General features: G+C 41.4%; 1 protein-coding gene across 1 annotated transcript in view; it reads left to right on the plus strand.

Annotated features, from left to right (window-relative positions):
• POLA1 (DNA polymerase alpha 1, catalytic subunit) overlaps positions 1–25,043 on the plus strand; it is a 245,653-nt gene that overhangs the window by 167,899 nt on the left and 52,711 nt on the right. The window contains exon 36 of the mRNA XM_068144815.1: positions 20,826–20,922. Coding sequence (XP_068000916.1) covers positions 20,826–20,922 — 97 coding nt within the window. The remainder of the gene's footprint in view (positions 1–20,825; positions 20,923–25,043) is intronic.

The following is a 25,043-nucleotide window of genomic DNA, read 5'->3' on the forward strand; positions in this document are numbered from 1 at the left end:
CAGTCAGCAGGGGCATCCTTCACTAGATCAGGTTGCCCAAAGCCTTGTCAAGCATCACCTCAAATACCTCCAGAGATGGGGCCCCAATCACCTTCTTGGGCAACCTGCTCCAGTGTTGCACCATGCTCAAGGTAAAGAACTTGTTCCTGACATCCGATACTTAGGATAAACCACCAGCACTTAACATAAGGTGCCACAGGACCTTTGATGGCCATGCCTCACCTTCATCTCCTGAAATATAGCCCTTTATTCACTTCCAGAAACAGGTCCAGCGTGAGGAAGATGCACTAGAATTGCTCTGTGCTTTTGGTAGATCTTTTTTGCAGAAACAGACTGTAATTGTAGGGTAGGACTGGAAACAGTAGAACAAGGAGAGAAGGGCTAGTAGAGAGTAATTAACTTCTAACAAAAATAGTTCCTATAGAGTTCGTTGTTACCTGGGAGGATGTTTCATGAAGTGTAAAGGAATTAATTCATCACTATTTTGGATTTCTTTGTAGTTTGATGATGTGGGTATTGACATTCCCTTCTCTGGAGATATTCAAAACCCACCTGACAGTGTTCCTGTGTGACCTACTCTCCATGCTCGTGCTCTGTCAGGGGAATTGGACAGGGTGACTTTTTTGAGGTCTCTTCCGTCCCCTAACATTCTGTGATTCTAAAGCGTAAGGAGGTGGGGAAAGCTACAGAAGCTGTGAGGTAGTATTTTTTAAATCGCTGTTCTAGGAGCTAAATGGTAGTGGTAACACATTTCATCATGTATGAGACAGGGTTTTTTCAGCCTTAGTTTTACTTTGTGGAAAGGTTTTGAACAGGTTATGTTAAGACAGTTATGCTGCTAAGACATGAAACCTTCAGCATAGTTTGACCTGAGGAATGAGCTACCTTATAATCACCTGATGCTGGACAAAATTGAAATGCTCATGTTCTGTCTCATAAACCTTAAACTGTACTTTTTGAGACTTTGCACAAACCTGCAAGAGCTCCACTTTCAAGTTTTTCGATAGCACTGTGGTGAGATACGTAGGGAAAACGCTGTTCTGCTCTATAAGTTATCTCATATAGAATATGACAGTTTGTTGTTCATGAGCTGAATGGATTGACAGAAGTTAAACTTCCTGCCTGAGGAGGCAGATATGCATCTGGTTATTCTGTTTTTGTGATCTAGATGATTGGTTGAATGTCATGCTTCTGAATGCTCAAGTAGCAGTAAAGGTGAAGAATACTTTGCAGTACTTCCACGTGGATGATGCCATCTTCTCAGATGTTGCCATCTTCTCAGATTTTTATTTATTGTTCATCAATTCTCTAATCCTGCTGGCTAGATTTTTGCATGGGTGATCTTGTTAACGCAACTCAGAAGTTCCAGTTAGACCATAATACAGAGAAGTGCTGCATGGTAAGGATGTGGAGGGTAGTATGCTCTTCCCCTTGATGAAAACCACTCAAAAAGCCTTACCTAAGAAAGCAGACTATTGGCATGGTAATAAACAGTGTGAGGTTTGGCTGCCTTCCTAACCTAATTTATGTCTTCCAGTCAGCTTTCATTTTCATTCCTCTATCAGCCTCATTCTTCATCCCAGATGCAGAAATACATAGAATAAACTTTATTTAGAATAGAATAAACCAAACCAGGTTGGAAGAGACCTTCAAGATCATCGCGTCCAACCCATCAACCGATCCAACCCACCTAAACAACTAACCCATGGCACCAAGCACCCCATCAAGTCTCCTCCTGAACACCTCCAATGACAGCGACTCCACCACCTCCTTGGGCAGCCCATTCCAATGGGCAATCACTCTTTCTGTATAGAACTTCTTCTTAACATCCAACCTGAACCTCCCCTGGCACAGCCTGAGACTGTGGAAGCTTCAAGCAATGAGCTAGCTTTGAGGAAAATTAATTTGCTGCTTGAGACAGCTTCTCAGGTTGCCTGTACTCTGTGTACAAAGTTATTTATTGTAGGTCACACTAATATATTTTCTCTTAAGTCCACATCTCAACTTTTTGTATAAACAAGTAATTTTGAACCTTGTAGTGTTCCCTGGGGCTTGCATAAGCCTCAGGAAGAGAATTGACAGTTCTTGACTGAATGCATCCAGTGTATCACCTTATAGAAAGAAGTTAGTGATGACTTAACATAGTATAATCTTGAAACCTTGAGAAGAAATAACAAATTAAAGATTACATCCTCTTTCATCAGACAATTTCTATTGTAGAGTGCACCAAAGTTAAAACTGAGTGGGATATATAAATGTTGGTGAATAAAAGATGTAAGGTTGTAATGAAAAGACAAGAAGAAAATAATAAGAAAAATGTGTCTTTTGTAAAAGCTGTAATGAGGGAAAAAGCTTTCCCAAGTGGCATCCCAGGCAACCAGCACCAGAACGAGAAGACACAGTCTCAAGCTGCACCAGGTGAAGTTTAGGCTTGAGGTGAGGAGAAAGTTCTTCACAGAAAGAGTAATTGGCCACTGGAATATGCTGCCCAGAGATGTTCAAAAAAGGATTGGACATGCCACTTAGAGCCATGGTTTAGTTGTCATGAGATGTTAGGTATTAGGTAATAGGTTGGACTTGATCTCTGAGGTCTTTTCCAACCTGGTTGATTCCATGATTTTATAATTTGGCTATATTGACCTTGATATTTATGGACCCTTACTAGCAAGAGACTTGGATTTATCAGGTATGTGAAAAGTCATAAGGAGTTTCCTTGTGAGCAGTAGCAGGCAAACTGTCACATTTCCGAAGTAATCCCTTGGGAGCCTTTGCTTCAGATGCACTCTTGGCCACCTTGATGTGTGTTGTGGTGGTCTTTACACAAGCAGGCTTGTATTTGTGGGTCAGGGTTACCATACCTGTGGAAATCAGCTGTCTTGTTGTGCAGAATTGGAAAGCACTTTTTAATTGCATAAGATTTAAGAGTAACACTGTTACAATTCTAATTTTTTAAGGAGTTACAAGATTATAAAACAGTAAGAATGATTACTGACATTAAATTTTGCAGTAAGGGCATTTCATTATGTGCTCTTGTTGTTGTGTCTAGCTTATAAAGATATCTTTAAGCTTAAGGAGGGCAGATTTAGCCTGGATATTAGGAAGGAATTCTTCATAGTGAGAGTGGGGAGACACTGAGACAGGTTGCTCAGGAAGGTTGTGGATATTGTGTCCCTGGAAGTGTTCAGGGGCAGGTTGGATGAGGCCTTGAGCAACCTGGTCAAGTGGAAGGTGTCCCTGCCTATGCCAAGAGGGTTGGAATTAGGTGATCTTCAAGGTGCTTTCCAACCTGAACCATTCTATGAATCTATGAATTCTAGCCCTTGAGGTTCTAATCTTTAGAATACATTTTTCCCCCTATTTTTTGATATATGATACCTAAGTTTCAAGTGTCTTACTGCTCTAATGTTTTTGTATTAAAACTCAACACTGTTTTAAGATGCTTTAACTTTACAAAAGGGGAGCTGAAGTTATCATCTCATCTGTGATGATAACTTGGTAATAATCAGAGTCACAGAATCACAGGATGTTAGGAGTTGGAAGGGTCTCGAAAGATCATCCAGTCCAGCCCCCCTGCCAGAGCAGGAGCACCTAGGGTAGTCTGCACAGGATTGCATTCAGGTGGGTTTGGAAATGTCTTCAGAGAAGGAGACTCCACAACCTTTCTGGGCAGCCTGTTCCAGGGTTCTGGCACCCTTACAGGGAAAATGTTTTTCCTTATGTTCATGTGGTACCTCCTCTGCTTCAGCTTGGACCCACTGCCCCTTGTCCTGTCATTGGACAGCACTGAGCGGAGCCTGGCTCCGTTCTCTCCACACATCTTATAAACACTTTAGAGGTCACCTCTCAGTCTCCTCTTCCAAGCTAAAGAGCCCCAGCTCCCTCAGCCTTTTGCTCATAAGTGGTATGTTCCACTACCTTCATCATCTTTGTGACTCTGCACTGGACTCTCTCAAGCAGTTCCCTGAGGTCCTTCTTGAACTGAGGGGCCCAGAACTGGACACAGTGTTCCAGATGTGGCCTCCACAGGGCAGAGCAGATGATGAGGAGAAGCTCTCTCAACCTACTAACCATACCCCTGCTATTCCACCCCAGGATGCCATTGGCCTTCTTCGCAATAAGAGCACGTTGCTGGCTCATGGTTATCCTTCTGTCCACCACAGCACTCGGGTCCCTCTCCTCTGCACTGCTCTCCAGCAGCTCAGTCCCCAAACTATACTGGTCTACGAGGATGCAAGACTCTACACATTTATATATCAGCGTGGACTCCTTGTACTTGTGAGAGACAAGGAGACACCATTCAAATAATAAGCAGGGAGACTGGGAAAATGGCCAGCTTCACTCTTGTGCTCCATCCCCACTCCACATCAATTCACCTGTTGATCATTTCCAGAGCTGTGGTTATCACACAGAGCATCATTAACATTAATGAAAAATAATGTATGTTCTACTATTGATATTGTGAAGGTCTAGTTGTGGTAAATCACCGTGTTGGACATTTCTGGTTTTCTGGGTTTTTTTTTTCAGCTGTGTTACATGGGAAGCAGATGAGGAAGGTAATGAGTTAGTCCCTCATATCTTTCCAAGAAACAATAAGCTGTGACAATAAAAGAAGCATATAGGTTACAGTTATTAATGAGCTACAGAGCTGTCTCTGTCACAACCGTTAAATTCATTACATTTTAGTTGCATGGTTTGGAATTTCACATGAAAATGAATAGGTGATTTACATCATTCACATCATGTTATTAGAGGATAATTTTTTAATTGGCAAGCCTGTTTATTTTTTCATGTGTAACTAAGTTGCTTCAGTATCTCTGACATAACTTGTTCAAACAATTTGTGAAGCTTTTGAGAATCTTCAAAGCAACCTTCCAGTCTGTCTTACACTTTTTTCTGAACTTTCTTCAGCGCCTCTTGAATGAAAGTTAAGTGGCTGGGAGGAGGGGGATGGTATTTGACCTTCATTTCTTCTGGAAGGTCCACACACATTGTTGACCTCATTCATCACAGGAACTGACTATCAAAACCTGAAGTTTCTTTGCCTCTTCTTAGGTGAACTAATTAATTTTCTTTGTGGATAATCTCTGTGTTGTTCTCATTCTCTCTTCCTGTTTGGACTTGCCAGCTGAAGGATGCAGGACAGAGCCTCTGTTTGTTTTTTTCACAGCAGGCTATAAAATTGACATCGGTAAGAATCAGTTTTAAACATTCATTGTCTGGTGAAACCTTTGTCACTCAGAAGACTGTTAGATGATGCCAGAGATGCATGTAGAGAAGGTGGCATTAAAAACTAAAATGCATCAAAATTAGTGAGTGCACTGATGCCAGTGCCACTTTAGGTACTGAAGAGTCCATTTTCAATTATGGAGAAGGAGGCTGAAAATAACTTACATTTTGCCCAGAGAGGAAGGCATGTGTTGATAAATCCTGGATCCCATTGGCTGTTTGTGGAAGGAGCAGATGGCAGCAGAACAGGCTAATGGAGTTCTGTCTGGTACCTAAAGTGCTGCCATTGATTTCAACCCTAGGGTAGCAGCTTAAGTTACCTTATGTCATGGAGATGTGCCTTTGTACACAACTATCTTAACATTACAGTGCCACCAGCAGAGATGCTCTCCTTTGTGTTGTCATCTGCATAATGTGGCTTTTCTTTAGTATCCAATAGCCATTCTAATAAAGTCTGAGATGCTTCAGAGGCACGAGATCAAGACTTGCATTGATAAAGCAAATAATTTGCACTCTTAGAGATAGATAGGTGCTACTATACCTAAGATTTCACCTTAACATGAGGAGAAACTTCTTTACAGTGAGGGTGACGGAGCACTGGAACAGGCTGCCCAGAGAGGTTGTGGATTCTCCTTTCTGGAGACTTTCAAAACCTACCTGGATGCATTCCTGTGTGGTAATCCGTAAGTGATCCTGCTTTGGCAGGGGGGTTGGACCTGATGATCTCTTGAGGTCCCTTCCAACCTCTAATATACTGTGATAAGCTGGGTACAGTTCATCTAACGAGTGTAGGCATAAGCATCTTATTTAACAGAGGAGTCAACTGTGTACACCCTGGCTCCAGAGTTAACTTAAGCAAGTTAAATAAACTGTATTGGAAATCTGATTGCCCTGCCAGCTGGAGCAGTAATCTTGCATAGTCTGAGAAGTTTTAGGAATTGCTTGGCTATGTTGTTGGTGCCACGGAGCTGGACACTTCAATTTCTAACAGTTCTGATCTTCTAAATAGCAAAATGTTTCAGGGTGCATGGTGAGTAGGTGAAGCATTTTAATACTTCAGTTTAGATGGTTTTTTTATTGCCTTTTTAAAAGATCAAGATTGATGAGAAGAAACATTGGCTCACAACTCCTTCAGAACTTACTGAAGTGCCGAATGTGCTTCAGGAAAAGGAGTGTCCTCTGCATTATATTTCTTGCTTCAGATTATTTAACTACTTGTGCTCAGAGAGTCATAGAATGGTTTGGGTTGGAAGAGACTTCTAAAGGTCATATAGTCCAGCCCCCACTGCAGTCAGCAGGGACATCCTTCACTAGATCAGGTTGCTCAGAGCCTTACCAAGCCTGGCCTTGAGTATCTCCAAGGATGGGCCCTCAGGTCCCTCCCTGAGTCCCTCTGTTGCAGTGTTCCACCACCCTCATGGTGCAGAACTTGTTCTTCACATCCAATCTAAATCTCCTCTTCTGTAATTTCAAACTATTGCCCCTTGTCCTATCACTTCAGGCCTTTGTAAACAGTCCCTTGGCAGCCTTCTTCTAAGGCCCCCTTCAGGTACTGGAAGGCTGCTATGAGGTCTCCTTGGAGCCTTCTCTTCTGCAGGCTAAACAACCCCAGCTCCCTCAGTCTGTCTTTGTAGGAGAGGTGTTCCAGCCCTCCTCTGGACCCGCTCCATCAGGTCCATGTCCTTCCTGTGTTGAGGACTCCAGGGCTGGACACAGTAGCCCAGATTAGGTCTTACCAGGGCAACGTAACATGCCAGAGTCACCTCTCTCCATCTGCTGTCCACACTTCTTTTGATGAAGCCCAGGATGCAACTGGCCTTCTGGGCTGCAAGTGCACATTGTTTGCTAATAGTATGTTAAAAGCTGAAAAACCAGGAGTTTTGTGTTTTTCACATACATGCTTTTACATCTAAAGCATATTTAGCTACGCTTATTTGCTTGTGTATTTTGCCTATTTGTAGTGTTGTTTGTTTACTAATAAACCATTTTTTAATGCTGTACTTGTGCTTGTTGAATGATAATCAAGATTCAGTAAAAAAAAAAAAAGACACTCACAAATGTTAGTAAAATCTTTTGCAGCAAAGAAATGCAATGTTATCCATCCCTTAACAGCATTTTAATTAAAAGCAAAAATAGCCTAAGCCAAGTTACTTCCAAAGATAGTACTTTTGTAGTGTATACTTCTGGGTAGCTGACAAGTGCCAAATGTTTGTGTAAAGTATATCGATCAATGAGAACAGTTTTTATTTCTAAAGGATAAGTGTGTCCAGACAAGGAGAAGGCAGCTGGTGAAGGGTTTGGAGAACAACTCTTGTGAAGAGTGTCTGAGGAAACTGGGATTGTTCAATCTGGAGAAGAGAAGGCTGAGGGGAGACCTTCTTGCACTCTCTACAACTACCAGAAAGGATGCTGTAGCGAGATGAATGTTGATCTCATTTCAAGTAATTAGCAATAAAACAAGAGAAAATGGCCTCAAGGCGTGTGCCATTAATTATTAGGAAACATTGCTTTACTGAATGAGTGCTCAGGCACTGGAATAGGCTACCCAGGGAGGTGGTGGAGTCATCATCCCTGGAGGTGTTCAGAAACAGGTAGGCATGGCACTGTGGGACATGGCTTAACAGCCATGGTGGTGTTGGATTGATGATTGAAGTTGGTGATCTTAAAGGTTTTTTCCAACAGGAATGATTCTATGATTGCAAGTTCTCAAGGTTGCAAATACAGAGCTAGATCAAAATAAACAGAAATACCTTACTTCCAAATTGAAACTTGGTACCTCTAGTACAGTCTAGATTGTGAGTACAGTGGTTGTTCTGTCAGCTTTTTATATTGTTATCCATAGTATCCTCCATCTGAACACCAGGAGGGGCATCCTCTAGTTTTCACAGGAAGACAGAAGACTCAAAATGTGCCTCAGATAAGGTCATGAGGAATAACTTTTTGCTCATCATTGGCAATACATCACCAGTTCTTGAACATATCAGCAGATTGCATGAAATGGTAAAAAAACAGCTGTGTACCTAGCCTGCAGAAGCCTCAAGGAGACCTCTAGTCTCAGGCCTCTAGTAATGGCCTCTCTTCTTTCCTTGCCCTGAAATAGGACTGCAGCTAATAGGTGGTTGATTCTTTCCCTGCTACTCCTAGTAAGGCAGTTTGATGTCATCTTCCTGGTTGGGCCCCAGTTGGTTTATTTGGTTTCCAGCTGTGAGAAATGTGGGTCCTGATAAATAGGGTAGACAGGACACAGAGGTGTTGGAGCAAGTCCGGAGGAGAGCCACAAAGATCATCCAAGGGCTGGAACACCTCTGCAGTGAGGATAGGCTGAGGAAGATGGGGTTGTTCAGCCTGGAGAAGAGAAAAATCCTGGGGGATCTTACAGCTGCCTTCCTGAAGGGATTCTGCAGGAAGGCTGCAGAGGGACTTTTCATAAGGGAATCTAGCAATAGGACAATGGATTTTAGGAAGAAGTTCTTCAGTACGAGAGTGGTGAGACTCTGGAATAGGTTGCCCAGGGAGGCTGTGAGTGCCTCCTCTCTGGGATGTCATCAAGGCTAGGTTAGATGAGGCCTCAAGCAGCCAAGTGTAGTTGTGAGGTGTCCATGCCCATGGTGTGGAGGTTGGAGTAGATGATCTCTAAGTTCCATCCAACCTAAGCCATTGTATGACTTGCATTCTGTGTGAGGAGAAGTTCTTCATGAGTAAGGGAAGAGGTTTTGTGTGCAGATTTCAAGTGTAGAGAGTCCTATTTTTTTATTATTCTTTTAATTGTAATAGCATATCCTTTTGTAAGATAAGTTTCCTGGATAATTACAATTCAGTTCTTGTTTTTTTAGAAAGACCATCATGATCTAATAATTTTTTATGGAAGGACATGAAATTGCTTAAAAAGTAAATTAGTTCTGTTCAGTGATGAGAGTTTCCTGTGCATGTGCTTGTTTTGTCTGTTTTGAATGAGCAGGTGACCTGTAGTTAACTACTGTGAGTGCTTTTCATTCCATGAGCAGATCCCTCAGTTCTCTAGAATGAGACAGAATTCTATAACATTTGAAAGAGATGAGGAACACTTGGCTGGGGTATTTTATTTATTTCCAGAGCAGAGTGACAGCTTTGCTTTACAGAGGTGATTTTCAATTTCAGTTTTGTTTCGCCAAGCTTTTTCTGTTAATTACTTTTTACCCTAAATTGCCATAGTTCAGGTAATTACAGGAATCCAGAAATGAATGAGTGACTTTGAAAGTGCTTAAGTTTTTTTCTTTAGAACAAAACAAACAAATGTAAAAATAAACATGTAGTTATTTATTTATTATTACATTTGTCTTGCATACTGAGGAGAGCATATATGTTAGGAGCCTAGCTGTACGCTGCATGTTTCAAGCAGCAATTTATTGGAAGCATGCAAGTATTCTTGACCAGAGGTTCTCAAGGTACAACTGATTTTAGGATCATCTGGGATCATGCTGGTAGCAAGGGGGTTGGACTCAATGATCTCTGGAGGTCTCTTCCAACCCCTAATATTGTGGTTCTCTGGAGTCATTCGATGCATTTGAGTAGATACAATTTTGTGGGTTTGCTTGTGCGTGCTGCTGAGTCCAGTTACAGTGTGATGTTTGTCTTCCATCAGCTGTCCAGTAATGCTCATTTATTTGGTCTGCTGATGTGAAAAAGCTCAGCTATTAAGCTTTCTGCTGTAGGTGATGGTTCTGAGAGTTTTCGTACAATCCCCATCCTAAAGTACCTCAGCGCAGGAAGGATCTTCAGGCTCCAGACTGGTCAGCCTGTAGATTCCTCAGTTACACAATGATACTGCTTTCAGAGGTAGAATAGAATAGCATAGCATAGCATAGCATAGAATTAACCAGGTTGGAAAAGACCTTCGAGATCATAGATTCCATCCTATCACCCAACACCATCTAATCATGTAAGCCAGTTGTTATCACAGAATGTTAGGGGCTGGAAAGGACCTTGAGAGATCAGCCAGTCCAACCCCCCTGCTGGAGCAGGAACACCTAGAGCAGGTCACACAGGAGCACACCCAGGTGAGTTTGGAATGTCTCCAGAGAAGGGGCTAATGCCCCCACACTTCCCTTTTGTATCTGAGCTGATGTCATATGGTATGGAATACCTCTTTGGTCAGTTTGGGTCAGCTGGCCCAGCTGTGTGTCCCCCCAAGATATTGCCCATCCTTCAGCGTACTGTTGGAAGAGCCCAGCCTTGGTGCTGTGAAAGCACTGCTCAGCAGCAGCCAAAACACTGCTGTGTTACCAACACCCTTCCAGCTGCAAAACACAGCACTATGAAACATGATGTGGGGAGAACTAACTCCATCTCAGCCAAGCCAAATACAACATATCTCCAGGAAAGAGGAACAGGGTTTATTTCAGGCCTCTGCTTATACTGTCATATTAAGTAGAGGTGACCCACCACCATTAGTGGTGCAACAGCATCATCCTTCCAGTCCTCTAGAGTTCTAGAAGTAATGCCTGGTCTACTGCCGCTTGCTCCTCATCTTGTATCTGTGTGCAATATGCCTTGAGGAGTCATCTTCTGAATCCACAAAGCAGAACAGCTTCAGCTTGAGACTCTTCCCCAGTTTTAAATAATTTCATTCAGCTTCTTGGTTATGGCCAGAAATATTTTGCTTGTTAAATTTCCATCCTTTCCTCTTTTGCAGTGTTCATGCCTCCTAAATGTTGTCAATAGCCAACTACTTTCTCTTCAGGGTTTCTTAATGCTTAGTAATGGTATTGACATAATCCCCCCTCGAAGTATTCTGTACATTCCCTCATTAAGCTCTATGAGGAGCAGGTGAGGGAGCTGGGGATGTTTAGCCTGGAGAAGAGCTGGAAGAAGAGCCCCCTGAAGAATGGGCTGCCCAGGGAGGTGGTGGAGTCACCATCCCTGGAGGTGTTCAAGAGGGGATTGGACGTGGCGCTTGGTGCCATGGTCTAGTCATGAGGTCTGTGGTGACAGGTTGGACTCGATGATCTTTGAGGTCTCTTTCAACCTTAGTGATACTGTGATACTGTGAAGAGGAGGCTCAAGGGAGACCTTATTGCTCTACAACTACCTGAAGGGAGGTTGTAGCCAGGTGGGAGTCAGTCTGTTCTCCCAGGCAACCAATGACAGAATGGGAGGACACAGTTTCAAGGTTTAGGCTGGATGTTAGGAAGAAATTATTCACAGAAAGAGTGATTTGCCTTTGGAATGTGTTGCCCAGGAAGGTGGTGGAGTCACCATCACTGGAAGTGTTTAAAAAAGGACTGAATGAGGCACTTAGTGCCATGGTTTAGTTGATTAGATGCTGTTGGGTGATAGGTTGGACTTGATGATCTCAAAGATCTTTTCCAATCTGGTTAATTCTGTGATTCTGTGTGCCGTGTCAGCAGGTGCCATCATCTGTTCTTCACATAGTTCCTCACTCATTTTTTCTGTTCTTTTGCTAGCATTGCAGTCCAGAGGGTTTTTTTATAATTAGATCTTCTGTAATGTTCTCACTAACTGCTAGACAGGACTTATACCAGCAGAAGTTCTTACCATTTCAGTTACTTAGTGAAAAAAATTAATCTCATAATGTACAAGCATATCCATTCTGCTACGTTGCTGGGGTTTCTTCCCCCCAACTGACCCCTTCATGTATATGGAAGAACCTCTTTTGTCATACAATCCATGTTAACATATATAATACTAGGGGAAATACCTAAATCCTGTCACATCTGTTTCCGTTTCCTTTTACTTCTTTAACAGGCTCTGCGAGTCATAATTACTATAAGAAAAAAACCAGTATTGGTTGAGGGAGTGGACAGTTTGGAGGGTTAAGAAGAGAACTGCACACACACTCCCCATTTAGTTTAGAAGCAGTGCTGCTGTCAGAAAAGATGGTGCCCAACCATCTCATGTTTTTAATGGAATTGGGTGTAAGTTTTCAAACCCTGATTGCACACTAAAGCATAAAGGCTGCAATTTAGATGCACTTTTATTTCACCTTTTTTGCTTTATGTGAAGTAGTTATTTTAGGTGCACAGATTATTTCAGCCTATTCGACACAGACCAGCAATGTGTTTTAACTAGGTTCTGTGATGCACAAAATCAAGTTTCTGTATATATCAGATTTGGTGTGAGATGAGGGTTAGGCACATGATCCAAGGGCTGGAACGCCTCTGCTATCAGGAGAGGCTGAGGGAGTTGGGGTTATTCAGCCTGGAATAGAGAAGACTCTTGGGGGACCGTAGAGCTGCCTTCCAATACCTGAAGGGATTCTACAGGAAGGCTGCAGAGGGACTTTTCCTAAGGCTGCCTAGTGACAGGACAAGGGGGAATGGTTTTAAGCTGTGGAAGAGTAGGTTTAAACTGGATCTTAGGAAGAAATTCTTCAGTATGAGAGTGGTGAGACTCTGGAATAGGTTGCCCAGGGAGGCTGTGGATGCCTCCTCCCTTGGGAGGTGTTCAAGGCCAGGTTGGATCAGTCCTTGAGCAGCCAAGTGTAGTTGAGAGGCATTCCTGCCCATGGTGGGGAGGTTGGAGTAGATGATCTCTAAGATCCCTTCCAACCTGAGTCATTCTATGATTCTATGATTATGAGTACTTAGTAAAACATTAATTCACACTTCACAAGCTCCTTGCCTGCAGGAGTGTCTGCCTTCAGAATCTGGTGGTTAAAAGGATCTGCGTGAACCTGGCACGATGCAACTGCTCTGGTTTTACAAAAAATTTGGTCTTAGACTTCAGCTTATTGCCTTGAAAGTGTTGTAGCATGGATAGCATTTGGATATACAGACAGCCAGAGAGCTGAGCTATGCCCTCTTTTTGAAAATAGAAATTGCTGCACATAAGAGACACGAGGGAAAAATGTGTGCAGTCTATACAATCTTCCAGCAGTAGATTGAGACCAGTGGCACTTCCCCGAAAAAATAAATTACCCGAAATTTGCAGCACATTCATATTCAATTTCATCACAGCAGATGCTCATTAGTATGTTGTTATTAATTGGTATTCACTTTAGGTTTTGTTTAAAATGAAGATAATAATTAGGTTTTAATTACTGCATCTTTGTAAGGGGGGGGTGAGGGGGAGGGGAGGAAATGCCTCTCAAAGCACTGAAGTATTTCCTGTATGCTTTGCTCCGTTACATCTAAGCCTTGAAAGAGTCTCTGAGACAACATTTTTCTGCCAAGAGACTTCTTTTCCATTTCTTTTTTCTTTCCTGCTTTTAAACTATTAAGAATTAGATGTAAAGGATTTATTTGATGGACATACTGAATCATATCATAGTAGTAAGAGCCACTGTTCTTTCTAATCAAATTACCAAAAAGGCTTTTCACAAAAGTAACTCTCTCAAGCAGCTGATTAATGAAGTGGTGCCACTGTTTTGTATTATAATTAATTGAAGTAATACAAATAATTCTGTAGCCTGTGGAAATTATCTGCTTTGCAAGGCAGTCTAATAAGAGTTAGCAAACTAGAAGGGTGAGTTTTTCTTGGTTTTTTTTCTTTCTTGTTGCCTTTGTCAGCCATAAAACCATAGATGACAGATTGAAAAAGGGGAATTAGAGTACAAACTGGCAACACCACAGAGAGGGTCTAAAGAAATTGGGGAGAGTCTGGTAGAGAAGAAAGCAAGAGGGCAGAAGATTTAAAGTGTCATGAGTATGGTAGGATTAGAGAGGAGTATAGGAATTTGAAAGATGTGAAAGAGTAAATAAAAGACTTCTTCCTACTGTATAGTAAGGTGAGAAATCTACGAATCATTAGCATTGACCATCACTGCTGGAGAGCAGCCCTGTGGAGAGGGACCTGGGAGTCCTAGTGGATAACAAGTTAGCTATCGGACAGCAATGTGCCCTGGTGGCCAAGGCGGCCAATGGGATCTTGGGGTGCATTAAGAAGAGTGTGTCCAGCAGATCGAGGGAGGTTCTCCTCCCCCTCTACTCTGCCCTGGTGAGACCTCATCTTCAGTACTGTGTTCAGTTTTGGGCTCCCCAGTTTAAGAGGGACAGGGATCTGCTGGAGAGGGTCCAGTGGAGGGCTGTGAGGATGATTAGGGGACTGGAGCACTGCCTGATGAGAAGAGGCTGAGGCAACTGGGGCTTTTTAGTTTGGAAAAGAGAAGACTTAGAGGGGATTCAATAAATGTTTGTAAATATCTGAGGGCTGGGTGTCAGGAGGGAGGGGAAAGGCTCTGCTCATTTGCTCCCTGTGAGAGGACAAGGAGCAATGGATGTAAGCTGCATCACAGGAGGTTCCACCTCAACACAAGGGGGAACTTCTTTACTGTAAGGGTCATGGACCACTGGAACAGGCTCCCCAGGGGGTTGTGGAGTCTCCTTCTCTGGAGACTCTCAAGGCCCGTCTGGATACGTTCCTCTCTGACCTGAGCTAGATTGTATGGTCCTGCTCTGGCTGGAGGGTTGGACTGGATGATCTCTTTGGGTCCCTTCCAACCCCTGACATCCTGTGATTCTGTGATCACATCTTACTTTGGTTGATACAGGAATTCACAATGGTTCAAAAAAAAAAAAAGAGAAAATAGATAGAGGCACTTCAGGACATGGCTTAATGGCCATGGTGGTCTTGGGTTGATGGTTGGATTCAATGAACTCCAAGGTCTTTCCCTAACAAAATGTTTCTATGAATCAGTTTTCTGGCCTGTTCAAATGTGCACTTTCAAGACATGGGGAGGTTTTAAATGCTGCTTGAAAGGTTTTTTAGTAGAATAGCACAGTACCTAGGTAAGTTAAACACCAGAACTAGAACCATTAGTTCAGTCTCCTGCTCCCTTGCTGTTGTGAATTTCCATCAAGTTTTCCTTCTGTTTATCTTTCTGTCTTCCCTTTCCTCAGACCTTTCTTACCTAGATTCTCTAGGTAATCATGCTGTTCTTAGCTAAGGACAGGATTTTAAAGGTTGATGTGTTAGCCACTCAGGTACCTTGTCAATAAGATGGTGGAGAATGAGGCATCTCAACTGAAGTTCCTTGAGATGTGATCTAAAACAGCCAGCAGCAAGGGTGCAGGCTTCTAATTTCAACACCAAAATGCAACTGCCACTAACCTTTCTTCCGTAATAGGGAAGCTGGTGATAGTGTATTAGCATACACTATTCCACGGCAGGAAGATGCTCACCAATGGTTAAATCATTCCACATCCCCTTACTTTCAGGCAGTTGAGCTTCAGCATTTCTAAAAAGGAGGAGAAAAGGTGGACACTGGCAATTTTTTGGGGCATGTCTGGAGGCACAGCTGACCTTCAGGAACTCCAGAAATACAAATGAGTGGTATCTGTGAGGTCTCCTTTCCTAATGTCTGCCCTAGTGAGCATTCTCTGGCATGTGTGGTAGCTGGGCAAGTTTATTTTCTTTCATAACAGAGTGTTTTGTACTCTAGTTTTGTGCTTAGTCATGGGAAAATTTGCTTTTCCCATGTTCTTAATTCACCTGTTCAGAAGACTACATCAGTTTCCTATTACATAACCTGTATAAACTTAGATTCTTCCTGGAGAGGTAGGTTGGAGGTTTGCAATTGGCCTCCTGATGCTACAGGAAACAATTCTCTAGCAGTTTCCAGGCTGTGAGAAATGTGGGTCCTGAGAAACAGGGTAGAAGGGACATAGACATGTTGGAATGAGTCCAGAAGCGGGCCACAAAGGTGATGCAAGGGATGGAAGGACAGGCTGGAAGCTCTGCTACAAGGACAGGCTGAGGGAGCTGGAGTTATTCAGCCTGGAGAAGAGAAAACTCTGGGGGAACCTTACAGCTGCCTTCCTGAAGGAATTCTGCAGGAAGGCTGGAGAAGGACTTTTCATAAGGGAGTCTTAGCAATAGGACAAGGGGGAATAGTTGGAAGCTGAAGGAGAGTGGGTTTACACTGGATCTTAGGAAGAAGTTCTTCAGCACAAGGGTGGTGAGACTCTGGAATAGGTTGCCCAGGAAGGCTGTGGAGGCCTATTCCATTGGGGGTCTTCAAGGCTAGGTTGGATGAGGCCTCAAGCAGCCAAGTGGAGTTGAGAGGTGTCCTGCCCATGGTGGGGGGGTTGGAGTAGATGATCTCCCTTCCAACATAAGCCATTGTATGCCTTGTATGACTTGTATGAAACCTAGATTTCCTCAAATTAATATTTCATTGGCCAAGTACAGTGACTTAATTTTTTTTCCTTAGAGATGTTATTTTTTAATTAGAAATTTCATTTTTTCTGTCAAAGGAGTGAATAACTGTATACCTTTTGTTCCTTCAGCTGTTTTTTTTTCCTCCTGTGTTAAATGTTTGGTTGCATGGAAAGAACAAAGTATTCTTTCCATGAATGGAAGCTATCAAAGAAGCAGACTTGCCTACTGAAATCAGTTCTTAATGAAATCGAGAACTAGAACATCATGGAACAAATACAAACATCAGAATAGAGTTTTATTTTTGTGTCCTCACCACTCAGCTTTTCATGGGAAGAAAGAATGCATAAATGCTACAAATTTAGTTCAAGTTCTTACCATAATGTTGGGGGTGTAAGGCTTTCTTCACATGCACACACACAAAAAAAGTTACCATTAAAAGTCAAATACTATTTGAGTTTGAACTTTCAGGGATTGGGCTCTGTTCCCTTTTTTAAACCTGCAGGTTATCAGAAAATAAGGAACTGTAAGAAGTGGTGAAATATGTAATACCTAAAGTCTTTCTACATTTTGTGGACCCCCTTCCCTGGATTCAGAAGTATGCCATAATATTTATTAAACTTTACTTCATGAAAAGTCTTCAAACCCTTTTGTTTTCCAGCAGTTGCTGATTGTAAGATGAGACAGGAAGCTAAAGGGAAGGAGTTACTAACACATTATCAGTAATACATATATTTTAATTATTTTTAACATATATAGATATATTTTACTTTTATATATATATATATTTACTTATATATACACACACATATATGCTTATATATACTTACATATATTTACTTATATAAGTGTGTATGTGTATATATATGTATACATACATGCTTATATGTACTTATATAAGTCTATATATAAGTGTGTATATATATATACTTACTTACCTTGAGTACTGTGTCCCATTCTGGGCCCCTCAGTTTAGGAAGGATGTTGACTTGCTGGAACGTGTCCAGAGAAGGGCAAAAAAGTTGGTGAGGGGCTTGGAACACAAGCCCTATGGGGAGAGGCTGAGGGAGCTGGCGTTGCTTAGCCTGGAGAAGAGGAGGGTCAGGGGAGACATTGCTCTCTACAACTACCTGAAGGGAGGCTGTAGACAGGCAGGGGCTGGTCTCTTCTCCCAGGCAACCAGCACCAGAATGAGAGGACACAGTCTCAAGCTGCTCCAGGGGAGGTTTGGGCTGGAGGTTAGGAAGAAATTCTATACAGAGAGAGTGATTGCCCATTGGAATGGGCTGCCCAGGATGGTGGTGGAGTCGCTGTCATTGGAGGTGTTTAGGAGGAGACTTGATAGGATGCTTGGTTGCATGGTTTAGTTGATTAGGTGGTGTTGGATGATAGGTTGAACTCGATGATCTTGAAGGTCTCTTCCAACCTGGTCTAGTCTAGTCTGGTCTATATACTTATATATTTACTTAAATTATATTTCTATAATGTAAGTATATATTTATATATTATATATAAATATATATTTAGATATATTTACTTACACTACTTATATATACTTACATAATACACACTTATATGTATGTACTTACATATTTTTTAATTACTTATATAAGTGTGTATATATATGTATACATACATGCTTATATATACTTACACAAGTCTATAAGTGTATATATACTTATATATATTTACTTACATTATATTTATATAATGTAAGTATATATTATATATCTATATATATATTTAGATATATGTACTTACATTACTTATATATGTACTTACATAAATACACACTTATATGTATTTACTTGCATATTTTTTAATTCTTTTTATATATATATATTAAAAAATTGTGGTTTTTCTATATCTATCTGTCTGTCTGCACAGATACATTTTAAGTACTGCCTTTTTTTTTTCCTTCTTGGTATTTTCTTTATCCATTTAAGCAGTGACTTTCAATTAGCCTGCCTACTAATATCAGGTCACTAAACTCCATAGCTGATGCTTTATTCTTTCCTGTGGGTTGTCATTCGTTTGCTTCAGTTGGCTGGCAAAGGTTGTTGTATATCCATTACCAGCAACATAGCACTTTGCATTTCTGAATTGACAAGCAGCTATATTGACCTAGCGCTTATTATGGGTCAACAGCTGCGTTAACCGACGGAAGGACTGAGGGGCAATTAAAATGAATTGGCAAAAATATATCTTCCTAATTTACTCCAATTTGTTATTTATGCTAACATTGTATGGCTTCTATGGTGACACTAAACAGAATGGACCCAATAATGGCAATTAACATAAAAATATAATGGCTAATCAAATTGACAGCAACTGTTTCTCATCATCTCGACACACAATACATTATCAAAACAAACTATTATGAAGGAGGTAATTTCAGTGTTCTATTCAACCTGCTTCATGTGTGCAGTCAGGGAGATGTGTACCAGCAATTACAGCTGAATCTAAAAAACTAAACAAATAACTTAATCGCTGTCGTCCTCCTTTTTTCTTCTTCAGGAAGCAGTAATCAGGATTTACTAAAAATAACTGGTGTATAATAGTATAATGATGATGCATATCGTAGAATAGCTAATAAGGAATAAAATAAGCTTCTGTGTGTCTTTTTTTTTTTTTTTTTAAATAGGTTCATATGAAGTGGAAAAGAAGTCCTGTTAAAATATATAAAAAATAACTCGGCGGTAGTAAGAGTTGACAAATGTCTCAACATGAGTTGCTTAATAGTTACAGATACTTTATAACACGTCAGCAGAAGTGTACAATTAGCTGAATTTAGTAACAAAACTTGGCTTAATTGGGTAGAAGAGTGAAATGCTGAATTAGAGCAGAATTCCAGCAAGCAGAAGTAGTTTACCAGTTGCTCTTCCCCTACATCTTTTAGGCTTGTTTCTTGCGGTATACTGAGTCAGTTTTGTGTTGGTCTGACCACGTTCTTCACTGGTTTTACAGGTCATTAGGATAATCTTGAAGAGTTTGTACATATCTACATGTGTACTAAATGTATTTATATGGATATTGCTTCCTCATTTGATTGTGTTATGTTTTTTTTCATTCTTAATGAGGATTTTTGTAATGTGCAAGTCTTCGGGCAATTATCAGCCAATATTTGAACTCTGCTGTCTTAAACAGAAGGGGCTGGAATGTGGGTTTGTTGGACAAAGAGTTCACGAAGATTGACTTCAAAGAGTGTAGTTGTAGCACAGGCAAGATGGGTGTCATGTCTGAGCAATCTTCTAGGGTACAGCATGATGGCAGTGGTCTGAACACATGCAGACCTCCACTTTTGGACTAGAGGACTAGCACAGAGGTTTGAGGTCACTGACATTCAGAGTATTTAATTGAATATCAGCTTCCACATGCACACGCCTGCAGATTTTTGAACTATGTGATTACCAACATGCAGTAGCCTTCACAAGGTGATAACATTGGTGAAAGTACGTATACGCCTGCTGTTATTTGAATGGCACGATCATAATTTTTGTTAACCACAGCTGCATGGGGGTGTGGATGGAAAGGGAGAGAATACAGCCAAACACCTGTATTCACCAAAACCATGCATTAATTCTTTTTCCTTTTTGAGATCATTGCATTGTACAGCATATTAAAGCATTTACAGAATCACAGAATGGTTTGAGTTGAAAAGGACCTCCAAAGGTCATCCAGTCCAACCCCCTCTGCAGTAAGCAGGGGCATCCTCAATTAGATCAGGTTGCTCAGAGACCTCACCTTGAATATCTCCAGGGATGGAAATCCAAACACCTCCCTGTGCAATTTGTTCAAGTGTTTTACCATCCTTATGGTAAAGAACTTGCTCATAAAATCCAATCTAAATCTACTCTTCTCCAATTTCAAACCATTGCCCCTTGTTCTATCACTCCAGTCCCTCTGCAGCCTTCTTGTAGCCTCCTTCAGGTACTGGAAGCCTGCTCTGAGGTCTCCCTGGAGCCTTCTCTTCTGCAGGCTGAACAATCCAAGCTCTCTCATGGCAGAGGTGTTCCAGGCCCCCATTCATTTTAGTGGCCCTCCTCTGGACCTGCTCCAAAAGGTCCATGTCCTTCTTGTGTTGAGGGCCACAGAGCTGGACACAGTACTCCAAATGAGGGCTTACCAGAGCAGGGTAGTGACAGAATCACCACCCTCAGTACTAAAGTTATTCCTTTGTCCCATCATTCTTAGAGCTTCCATTTTGTTAGTAAAGCAGCATTGAGGTACGTGCATCTGTAAGAATGGATAAATACAATTTATCTTTCTGTGTGAGTGGAGAAGTTTAGTATGATTTATATAAATCCTTGGTATAAATTGTGAGAAGTGTCAAGATACCTTTCAGTGTAAAAATAATGATAGTTCCCAAATCTGATGTGAATGGAATGTATAAACTGTTAGGAGAAAAAAACTAATAGAATCACCGTTTGAGAGTGGACTTAGAAATGAGTGCATAAGACATACTTCTGAGATGGGTTTTTATTTGCTGTCTTCTTGTATTACAGTATTCTGATAAGGCCCTGTACACTCAGCTCTGCTTCTACCGATACATTTTTGATATGGACTATGCGATGGATAAAGTGATTACTGAAGAGGAGAAAGGTGAGTTTGAAATTTTTGATTACTAAACTATAGTTTAATAGCAACTTGCATGCTGGAAACTAGGCCTACACATTTGTGCTCTCCAAGTCTGAATTACAAGGCTGTAATCAATCAGAAAATAGAAGAAAATGTTAATTTAGGAAGCCCCTTTAAGAGGAATGTCTTCATAGAATCACAGAACATACCTGGTTAGAAGAGACCTCCAAGGTCATCCAGTCCAACCTTCAACATGGTACTTAAGGGTCAACACTAAACCATGTCCCTAAGCATCAGGTCCACACTAAGCCATGTCCCTAAGCACCAGGTCCACACACCGCTTGAACACCCCCCAGGGATGGTGACTCCAGCACAGCCCTGGGCAGATCATTCCCATGTTTGAGAATGCTGTCAGTGAGACAGCCACTGCTTTACATTTCCTATTAATCCTTCTCTGTTTACAAACAGCAGGTCCAGTAGACAGCCATCCCTCATTGGCTCATTCACCAGCTGTGTTAGGAAGTTATCTTCCAAGAACCTCCAGGGCTGCTTCCTGTCTGCTGTAGTTTATTTCCAGCAGATATCCAGGAAGTTGAAGTCCCCCACAAGAACAAAGTCTAGTGATTCTGAGACTTGCCCCAGACACTTACAAAACTGCATCAACCTCCTCATCCTGGCTGGGTAGTCTATAGCAGACACCCCCCCATCATGACATCTCTCTTGCTGGCCTTTCCCCTCATTCTCACCTACAAGCATTCAGCCATAGGGTTGAATCGCCACCATCATTGTGGTGTTTCAGGCAGTGAAGACCTGCCCAGGGCCACCCCACCACCTCTCCTTCTGGCCTGTCCCTTCTGAAGAGCCTGTAGCAACCCAACATAGCACTTCAGCTATGGCAGTTAACCATTTTAAGAATGTACTATTTGTCTCTTTTCTGTGAAGCAACTGCACTTGGGGAAAAGTCCTTTTTTTTTTGCACATTCCTGCACCATTAGAGAAATCTCTTTGATTGAAGTTTGATTAATTAAAATATATATATACACAATAGCTGGAAGAAAAGCCAATTAAAACTCAATGTTCAGCTATTAATACTGAAGAGACACTTTTTAGCAGGGAGGAAATGATGGCACAAGAAAAGCAGTAATGCTGACTGTGTACAAAACTCTCTTAAATATACATATTAAGCTAATGTTAGGAAGGTTATTTTTTTTTCCTTCTCTCAATATTACAATATTTCTGAACTAACACTTCTAAACTGCTATACAGTCTGGAGAGAAGGCTCCGAGAAGCCCTTATTGTGGCCTTCCAGTATCTTAAGGGGGCCTACAAGAAAGTGGTGAAGGACTTATTAGGGTGTCAGGTGCTGATAGGGCTAGGGGAAATGGAACTAAAACAGAAATGGTTAGATTCAGATTGGATGTTGGGAAGAAGTTCTTCCCCATGAGGGTGGTGAGACACTGGCACAGGTTGCCCAGGGAGGTGGTGGAAGCCTCATCCCTGGAGGTTTTTGCAGCCAGGATGGATGTGGCTGTGAGCAACCTGATCTAGTGTGAGGTGTCCCTGCCCATGGCAGGAGGGTTGGAACTGGATGACTCTTGAGATCACTTCCAACCCTAACAAATCTATGATTCTGTAAGCTATAATAGATCCACAGGTTTTGCACAGCTAAGTGGTTTTCAAGCTGACAGAAGAATATTTCTGAAGGACCAACTTCAAATTCTAAATAAAGCCATGTTTGGCTTCCAATGTTAAAGTGCACTGTCCACAGAGAGCATCTGTGGATTCTACTGCATCCTCTGTGCAGTTCTGGTGGTGCCTGTGATGAAAAGCTGTTACCACTGGAGACCTCTGTTCTCCCTTGCATCACCAGCTAGGTTGTTGGGTGATGGAAAGAGACTAAACAAATGTCAGTCTTTCTGAATGTTATTTGGTAGGCATTATATGAAAATAAAAATAGTGTAACCTCTTAGCAGAAGAATGCACAAATAGGTGAACAGGCTAGTTTTGACCTGTGGTACTTAAGGTTTCTTTTACAGATTCTCATTTCTTATCCTGACCCTTCTAAGGTAGTGAATCTCTGGTTTTTGCACTTAAAAATAGCTTTGTACGTCCAAAGAAGGTCATGACTGTGCAGCCATCTTCACAGATTCACAGATTGCATTGGGTTTGAAGGGACCCTCAGAGGTCATCTTGTCCAACCCCCTGCAGGCAGCAGGGACACCTCCAACTAGGCCAGGCTACCCAGGGCCATATTAAGTCTGATCTTGAATTTCTCCAGGGATGGGGCCTCAACACCATCCCTGGACAACCTGTTCCAGTATTTCACCACTCTCACCATAAAGAACTTCTTCCTTATGTCCAAATTAAATCTCCCCTGCTCTAGTTTCAAACCATTGTCCCTCATCCTATCACTCCAAGCCCTTCTAATCAGTCCTTCCCCAGCCTTCCTGTAGGTCCCCTTCAGATACTGAGATGTAGTTATAAGGTCTCCCCGAAGCCTTCTCTTCTCCAGCTTGAACATCCCTAAACTTCACAGTCTTCACAGGAGAGGTGCTCCAGCCCTCTGTCATCTTTGTGGTCCTCCTTATCTTCTATTAGTCTAATACAACTTTTTAGTTATACTGAAGGAACGCTACACAGTGCCTACTACTGATAGCTGAAACTGAATTACTTTATGTGAAGATCTCATCTCATACTGACATAAGTGTAGAAGAGGCTTCATGAGTGATCATATCCAATCACCTGCTGCTGTAGACCACCACATCTTTAAGGACTGCAAGTTTATGACACTTCATTTTGAAACCTGTGGGTGATTCTTCCCCTTTTTGCTGCTGTTCAAAATGTCTTTCAGTCCCTCTTTCTGTGATGGCTGAAAATTCACTATAAATTTCCCATTCTAACTTGTTTGTGGCTGCTTTATGTCTGTTCCAGAAATGTTTATGTATTTCTCTGCCCTGATGTTCTCCACTATGCTTTTGGAAGCAGTAGTAACATCTCTATTTTGTCGTAAACTAAGGCAAAGACATTCAGGAAGAATGGGTCTCTGCTGCATGATCCTTCTTCTTAGTACCTTTGTGTGCAGTCTTTTCAAGGCTGAATTACTCTTTGAGTATGAGAAACTAGAAATTACATGGTATTTTAGATGATATCTCTCTTGTTTGTACCATTTGTACATTTGCTGGAAGTACCTCTGCTGATGGTTTCTTGAGTCACCTATGCCCTGCTCCTAGCCATTTCATAGCTATCATTAAGTAATGATAGAAATCTTGAGGTTTTAAGGTGTTTTTTTCTTCCTCCTGCTACTTTGGAAGCATGAGTTCATAGCTCAGATTCATGGCATTTTGTTTCACTTTAATTTTCTTAGTTTCATTCATTTTGGACAGCTTTTGCAATTTTAGATAGCAAGGTTAATCAATTATCTCTGAAAAAAATATGATGGTGGCATCTGCATTCACATAATTTCCTACCTTGTGCTTTAATCAGAATTTTTTTTCTGTGAGCATCACCAGTAATTGGAGAAAGTTCTATAAAATTCTGGAGTAATTCTGAAGGAATTTCAAGAACTCTGGTGGGAGCTTCTGTTCTCTCGGACAGTTTTCCTTTCAGCATGCTGTATTTTTATCTGTTTCTTAATCCTTTGAAAGTTAGTGTATAATCTTCTTCAGCCAGCCACTGATTGTAGTCTTGGTGCTGCAGCAGGCATTAAGGACAGATAAATTAGATCACGGAGTTTTCCTTTGAAGAATTACTCTCTTTCTTTGTTTATTCCTAATAGCAGCTTTAAGTTGCTACTCATCATGAAGTATCCTTCTATAAAAAGAAAGATATTTTCAATGGCCAAAGTTTCAAGATATAAATCTATTTTCCACCATACTTGAGAGGAATTCATCTCTCCTCTCCTTCAGAGCCTTGAAATTTTGCTACTAGTTCACTTTTGTCTCTTTGAAATTAATTGCAGAACAACTTTTGGGTTTTCAGCTATTTATATTGAAAGTCTGTAGCATTTATTGAAATGGAATCTAAAATAATAATTGTGATATCAGTAGGAGTTCAGAAAGACACTCAGCCTGCTCTATATCCCTGTAAGAAGATCAATACCATACCCTACTTTTTAAAGACAGGGTAAATTTAAAATACCTCTGGTG

Source organism: Melanerpes formicivorus, unplaced genomic scaffold (genome assembly GCF_026170545.1).
Source record: "Melanerpes formicivorus ecotype bairdi unplaced genomic scaffold, bMelFor1.0.p_v2 SCAF_11, whole genome shotgun sequence".
Taxonomy (NCBI): domain Eukaryota; kingdom Metazoa; phylum Chordata; class Aves; order Piciformes; family Picidae; genus Melanerpes; species Melanerpes formicivorus.